The sequence below is a fragment of the Octopus bimaculoides genome, chromosome 1 (genome assembly GCF_001194135.2).
Source record: "Octopus bimaculoides isolate UCB-OBI-ISO-001 chromosome 1, ASM119413v2, whole genome shotgun sequence".
NCBI classification, from domain to species: Eukaryota; Metazoa; Mollusca; class Cephalopoda; order Octopoda; family Octopodidae; genus Octopus; species Octopus bimaculoides.
In genome coordinates, this window is record NC_068981.1 from 71,513,833 (window position 1) to 71,522,093 (window position 8,261).

The window sequence follows — 8,261 nt, forward strand, 5'->3', positions numbered from 1 at the left end:
ACTTCGGGAAACAACAAAGACGGTCAAAAAAATCAGAGAAGATAGAAATGTATGGAAATAGAGAGAGAGAGAAAGCCCTATTAAAATGCCTTACAACTAACTCATGCGTTCATATATTCTATATATATATATATATATATATATACATATACATATATATATAGCCTGCTACCTCAGTAGGTTGAGCACAAGACTTAATCTTGAGGGTCAAGTGCCCTAGCTCCATGTTGGATAGAGTACTTTTTTCTGGTTCTTTATGTTCTGGATTCAAATTCTGCCGAGGTCGACTTTGCCTTTCAACCTTTCGAGGTCGCTAAAACAAGGTCCATGTGATCGACTTACTCACTCACTTAAAACTGCTGGCCTTGTACCAAAATGTGAAACCATTTATACATAGACAATATACTTATCATTTAAATATATCTTGAAGATTCCATGCAAATTATTACAATCTTCACAGAGACTGTCTTTATTGTAAATATGCATCGCGTGCTTACTCAACATACTGAAATGGGGGGGCGATGGAATCAGGAATTTTGTAATTACATCATATGGTTCTACAGTAATTTGTATCTCAAAACAAGAAAAGAATTAGGACTACGATGTTCCAGTGCAGAATATAAAAGTTGTCTCCCTTGGAAAGCTGTCCCAAGAAAGGTTTTGACATCAACAATGTATTTTTATGAATTAAAGGAGAGAACAAAAAAAGCGCGGTGTTTAAATGTTACAAACTATGTGCTGTATAAATATATCGATGAATTCCCGAAGAATTGCTTAATGCATAACAGTCATTGTGGATTGGATGGATACACGCAAATCCAAAAAATGTACTAGAACCGGTGTAAAACAATGTGTAGGAAAAAATCTGAAAAAAAATGCCCGCAAAGCAACGGGAGGGTGCGGAGAGGACTTCAGAAAATTCACAAGATCCGAACTTTTCCCTCATAACTTTTAGGAAAATGGGGTATTTTCAATGAAATTTTATAGAAATACCTTTCAAACGGCATACATTACGATTATAAAGAAATTTGTAGGGAAAATCTTTTTTAAGGAGGTGAGGAGAGGACTTCGGGAAATTCACAAAATCCGAGTTTTTCCCTCATAACTTTTAGGAAAATGAGTTGTTTTTTTTTCAATGAAATTTTATATAAATACCTTTATAACGGCATACATTATGACTATAAAGTAATTTGGAGGGAAAATCTTGAGGTGGGGAGAGGACTTTCGGAAAATTCCCAAGATCCAAATTTTTCTTCCTATTCCGAAATCACATTCAACTTCCTACAGATACCCTAGCGTAGTACTACTACACTACGTAGTGTTTATTTCTACCCTCTTTCAACAATTTTTAATGTTTTGGCTTCAATTTTATTTCATTTTCAATTATTTTTACGCTTTTTTGCTGTTGTATCATCATAAACTGTTACAAGGGCAACAAAGATGTACAAGAGAGACAAAACTCCAGAGGCAACAAACTGTTGGACATGGATATGAAAATTACTGTAAAAGTTATTATAAACCTGATCAAGGGTAGTATTAGACTGGATGAGATGTAGTTCTGCTTGTCCCAAAGAGAGGTACCACTCATGCCATATTCTTAGTGAAACAACTTCCAAAGAAGACAATAACTCGCTGTATTTTCCTATGCCTACATTCATCAGTCTGGAGAAGGCCTTTGACAGAGTCCCTTGCACTGTAATTTGGTGGTTGTTAAGAAAACTAGAAGTAGATGAATGGTTTGTGAGGAGCAGTCATCAAAGTGAGTGGGTAATGAACTCAGTGATGAATCTATCATGCAGAGGGGAGTAGATTAGGGCACAGTTCTCAGACTCCTCCTGATTATTGTAATCTTCCCAGCCATAACAGAATTTAAGACCAGCTATTATTGGGAACTCCTGCATACTGAGACTTAGTACATTTAGCAGAATCTAGAGAAACTGAAGCAGAAGTTCCAGATAAGGATGCAAAATCCAGAATTGAAGGACCTTTAAGTAAACTTAACAAAAGCAAAAATTTAGTAAGTGGTAAGGAAAATAGGGCCCTTATAGCATGAGGTAAAATGGTCATGCTTCATCTGCCAAAATGAAGTTCATTGGAATTTTATAAGGTGCTCCCAGTGTAAACCAACAGACACACAAGAAATGTAGTGGGATAACAGACAGGTTATTAATGGAAGTTAGCTTCATATCCCATAGGTACACCAGAGCAGTAAATACTAAGAGTGCTGGGGAATTAGATTCCCTCAGATGTTCAGATGGCTCCCTAGAAGTAGTTGATAGCTTTTGTTACCCAGGGAACTTAATTAGTAGTGGGGGCAAGTGTTCCAAAAGTGTGATAACTAAAATAAGAACAAGTTGGAGAAGTTCAAGGATCTCTTACTTTAATGACAACAAAGGGTTTCTCCCTCAAACTCAAGTGAAGACTATAAGATGCTTTTATGCAAAGTGCACTGCTGTCCAACAATGAGACGTGGTTCTTGAATGAAAAGTAAGAAGAAATGAGGTGAGCAAGCAGTGTTAGATTATGCCATGTTAGCTTGCAGAATGTTAAAGTATAAAAGAACAGAGATAAAGTGGGTATAAGAGGAATCATAGGAAGTACAAGAGAAGAGACTATGTTGGTTTAGGCAGGTGATGTGAATGGGGGATGACAGTTGCAAAAAGAAGTGCTGAATGCTCAAAGCTGATGGCTGTGGAAGAAGAAGACCTATGGAGGCATAGGAGAAAGTGGTAAAAAGTGATCTCAAGATTCTGAATCTCCCAAAAGAGGTGACAAGTGACTGCGACAATTGGTTATATTACATGTTGAGGCAAACATGGCAGAGAGAATGCTAACAAGGGGAGTGTTTGAGTTGCTCTTGTTGCATCAACTTACTGCTTCCTCCTTGCCTTTAATTGCATTCATCCCCAACTCTCTCCCCATTTCTATAATTCCCTCCAGTCTGAATTTTCTCTCACTGTTTTGGCTGCATTCACCTATTGTTCCCCCACCCCGGCATCTTTTTCTCTCACCATCACAGCTTCCCTATCAACATCTCTCACCATCCTCCTCACAACTTCTCTACCATCTCAAGCTAGAAGACTATCATGATCCAATGTCTGCTTTGGCTTGATTTCAATGGTTGGATGTCTTTCCTAAAGCCAACCACATTGCAGTGCATACCAGGTGTCATTTTTGCAATTATATAGAAAGGAACAAAGCTGGGTATAATATTTTCTACAAAGCATTACTCATTTTAGGCAGTGCACCAAACCACTCAGTTGGTTATTGCTTTGGTTATGTAAGAGTGAAATATTCACTCAAAACAGCTTCTTTGTTCCAGCTGATGAATCAAGGTTTAATAATTAACTACAAGGTATATTATCTAAAAACTTCGAAACGACTTGTAAAAGCAACTAAAGAGGAAGATATCCCTATAGATTGAGTCTTTTTGAAAAAGTTCCAACATTATGGACGCCTTCAGTTTGGAAAGAAGTATAACAAAATATTATGATACCAGTAAAAGATGCAGGGTTTGAAGAAGTTGTACATGATGTGGTAAAGTAGCTAGGATCCCATTGAGAATGAGGAGCTGATGTGGTTAGCTCAAGGGCAAGCTGCAGGACAAGAAGATATAGAAACCCCATCTACCACTTCAGATGTTGCAAAGAATATTGCTATGGAGTTGGCATGGCACTTACATTAGAAGGTTTGCATGTCTTAGCTAATACTGTGGATCCTAATCATGAACATAACAAAAGAATTACAAGAGTTCATAATGAGCTCAGTTCCCACACTGAGCTGTACAAAGAGATGGTGCACTGTAAATGTCAAAGAACTTTGGACATGTTCTTCCCTCCTGCTGCATTTGTTGCTGCTGCTGATCTATGCAGCAAAAGATAGTCTCACATCTTCTCATTGTACCACCACCTATCAGATAGTAGTCAACATCATTTGAAGTAAATACGTAACTGTATTTTTTATTGATTCTCTAATGTATATCTCCTCAAATGGTTTTATGTATATACCATACTTAATTATGTGTCTAAAAAGTGTTTTCTTGCAATAAATTCTTTTATATTTTTTTCTCAAAAATATTCTGCTGGAGCTCATCTTCATTCATATCATGGAAATCAATAGGAAATCAGGTTTCACATTATGGAATTCAGCATTACGCGAAGATTTCCAAGGATACCTTGAAATTCCAGCTCCTACAAGCACAAATTTTCATTTCCTTCCAAAATTTATTGCTTTTAATGATATCAGGATAATATCACCCACCTCCCACCCACACAAGTACGAAATCCCCCTGAGGGCAAAATCCCACCAGACAAATTTTACACAAAAATATCAACTAATAAATATTAAAAAATTTTTTTTATAAAATTTCACTTTCCTAAAATATCTTTATTGTAAAGAACAATATCCTGTTGTATATTGACTGGCAGGAGATTTTGTCTTGGGGCAGAAGAAAGATTTTGTCCAGGGAATGGGGGTAGGGTGGGGGTTGTCCTAGTACCATTTTTAACACACCATGTCCACAAGAGATATTATCACAGAACAAATATCTCAGTAACTGGCCTATCAACAGTGTATATACATTAATTTATGATACATTCTTTTACTTGTTTCAGTCATTTGACAACAGCCATGCTGGAGCACTGCCTTAAAGGGATTTTAATCAAAGAAATTAACCTCAGGACCTATTCTTTGTAAGCCTAGTACTTATTCTATCGGTCTCTTGTGCCGAACTGCTAAGTTATGGAGATACAAACACACCAGCATCGGTTGTGAAGCAATGATAGTGGGGACAAATATAGACACACACATAAATATATATATATGTGTATATGCACACACATATATATATACACATACACACACACACACATACATATATACACAACAGGCTTCTTTCAGATTCCATCTACCAAATTCACTCACAAGGCTGTGGTTGGCCCGAGGCTATAGTAGAAGACACTTACTTGCCCAAGGTGCCACACAGTACAACTGAACCCAGAACCATATGGTTGGGAAGCAAGCTTCTTAGCACAGAACCACGTCAGCTATTTAAATATAATACTGCCTCAATTGTGTATACCAGATTTTTATTCAGCTGGGCAACTATTTGCAACATCAGTGAATGCTTTATTCTCCTGTATCAAAGGCAAAAAATTATCATCTGAGCAGAAGGTTGGCTGCATGTATATGCCATAGAAAAGGCCCAAAATAGCTGAAATGCCTTTGGTACTTTCACTGGCCACTGCTGGGACAAATTTTTCTCTCTCTCCAATATTTATTGTTTTAAACTTAGCATGTCCATAAGAGATGTTATCCTTGGGCAAATACAGCAGCAACTGGCCTATCAACAGTAAATATACATTAATTATGATGCATAGATGCCTCTCGCTGAGTGTGTGTGTGTGTGTGTGTGTGTGTGTGTGTGTGTGTGTGTGTGTGTGAACATGTATGTACGGCATTAGGAAGGGCATCCAGCCGTAGACATCATGCCAAAGGAGTCCTGGAGCTTGATGGATCCTTTCAAACCGTCCAACCCATGCCATCATGCAAACTGGACGTTAAATGATGATGGTAATATATTACACACATGCATATACGATTACATACGTACGTACGTATATATGTGTATGTACACATTAGGAGTGTGTTAACAGCAAATCAATTCAATTTTGCTTCAGTATTTTCCCATTGCAAAAGCAAGTTACTTGCCATCTGTTGTAGCTCTAACTTACATTCCTCAAATAACAGTTACATTAAGTCAACAATCTCTTTCTGATTTCTTCTAACCGATCTACGAAGAGTTTTCGTGTCAAAACAATAGATTTCTGACATTATGTAGTATATGTGCATGTAAACCATTTAATTATGGTTTGATATTTAAATTTATTTTTTCTAATCATAAACGCATATTAGTAAATTATTTATTGTGATTTAACCTAGCGACATTATTTGCACATTTATATACCTCGTAACTCCTTAAACATAATTTGCTGTGTAGATTTTGAAATTCAATTTACTCATTTGTTTACTAAAGTTATATCTTACGTCTGTTTACATATAAAGTTGAATCTCAAAATAGATATAGTTAGATATGCTAGCAGACAACATTCAATTTCTGTTTTAAGAAATTCACTCCATCGTCTGCATAATTGTTTTATAATACTGAATCACCGGTGTGTATAAGCAAAATATAAACAAAATAAACAGAGAACCTGTATGTGGTCGTTCGGGATACGAGAATTAACAGCCAAATTTCTCTCAAATACACATCCTATCGTCTTCATAACGAATGAGACTACACACTGGATAATGTTGTCCTAGTACACTTGGTACTCCTGATTGGAACATCTTTGACCATTAGATCTACTTAATCAACGCTGACCTTTAGTTAAGTAATAGCAATAACAAAGAAACTCATTTCGACCAAGATGCAGCTAATATAACGTGATTAGTAAACTAGTTTAGGATATAAGCGTGTCTCATAAATAATATTAAATAAACAACATGCGATTTTGAAAAGTTCCGCTATTTGCTCAGGGACTTAAAATAAACTTGCTTTTGAAGAATTCTGTTTAGAATTTTAACTTATTATGACTCAAAGACTTTTCTTTTATCTCTCTCTATCAGATACTATCATGCCACTCAAAATGTGTCGGTAATTATGCAGTTATCAGCAATCACCAAATCCAAGTGAACCGATTTACAAGGAACTGCCGAAGAAATCTGTTTTGTTATTGGAAACGGCAAACACTTGCACACACACACAGACAGAAGCTATTTATTGTGGAGATTGTCACCAAGAGCAAATTCTTGTCTCTCATCCAAACGACCGGTTCGGTGTAATTTGTGTATTCGCTGTGAATACACATGAATGATAAATCCTTCGATATCATAACTTGTCTCTCGTTGTCTAAAACTTATTTTTCTAAAAAAATTGGCACCAATGATTGTCAGTCGTTAGTGCATAGTTATAAATAATAATGACGATATACCTGTCGTAGTATGGAAATGACTTCTGACACCGGATTATTAAACCTAAATGAGCTTTACCGGTGATCATATTTCCAAAAATTACTGCACTATACTTATTGCTCGATAATGACTAGCAGCTAATCAATATACGAGATAATTTGCTTTAACAGAATCTATAATTCTGCATGAATATAAACTATCCATGTGTTGTAACTTCAATAATAATCATTAAGAAAAGCCGAACGAAGAAGAAAAGATACAATCTTCCAATCTTTCAGTGAACATTCCATTTGTTTTCCGGTATATTTTCCGGGAAACAAAAATATCAGACAAGACCAAAACATTATCAAAACTTTTAAACATGTGCGACACAACTTACTGCTGGCACTTTACTATTCATACATAGTAGTTAAGAGTGTGCGTGTGTGTACATATAAATACACACACACATTTACAGACAATACGCTGTGTAACCAACCTAATTTCTCTCTTGCTGTCTCATTCCCTCCCTCTCATTTTCTCAGTCTCTCACTCCTTCTCTCTTATCCACCCTCTCTTCTGACTCTCGACGTGTCTTTCGTATTCCACCACCACCACAAGCGCTAAACCATCGCCGACAGCGGAAGTATATTCCGTGTGTTAACCAGCTTGACTTAAAATTTCTTTGGAGGTCCTGTTTATTTCATATTTTACTTACTCTTACCTAAACTACCTGGCTAGCTCGTATTTATCTTGCTCATTATGAACGGTTGCAATGCCCATGTCGCCATGGGCTGTAATCGAGTGGCCGAAGAGAAAGTGGATATTTTCTCACCCCGGACGCCTATAAATACAGAACCTCTCACCTCCAAATATTCTATCCAAGGAGAACTCGGAAGGTAAATGAAATTTCTTTTTTTTACCTACCTCTATTTGTTCAATTATTCAACCGACAAAGAAAAAAAAAGAAACCCTCATCTTACCCTAGCAAGTATTTCCTAAATTTCAAGGTGTGCATAAATGTATACATACATGAAATAACTTATCAATATTTTTACATCTTAATCTGAAAGTTTTTTTTTTATTTGGTTTCATATATTATTGCGATAGTTTAGTTATATCTTGGTTAAGGTTAGATACCTGAGATGAGAAAGTAACACCTGGTAATAAAGGTTAATTACGATTAGTTTAGTAATGTGATATTTAAACCATGTGTTCTTTTAGCTACCAAGTTAACTGGGCATTCTTATTGTTTTGGTTAACGCTTTCCTTGTTTAACGGATTTAGTTAAGGTTTAGCCTGATATATAT

The 8,261-nt window shown here is 36.2% G+C and overlaps 1 protein-coding gene across 1 annotated transcript in view; it reads left to right on the top strand.

The window, feature by feature from the left end:
* The window catches only part of LOC106870561 (serine/threonine-protein kinase 17B), a 115,230-nt gene that overhangs the window by 824 nt on the left and 106,145 nt on the right, over positions 1 to 8,261 (top strand). Inside the window, exon 2 of the mRNA XM_014916687.2 lies at positions 6,628 to 7,850. Within this exon, the coding sequence (XP_014772173.1) occupies positions 7,714 to 7,850 (137 nt within the window). The 5' untranslated portion in view covers positions 6,628 to 7,713. The remainder of the gene's footprint in view (positions 1 to 6,627; positions 7,851 to 8,261) is intronic.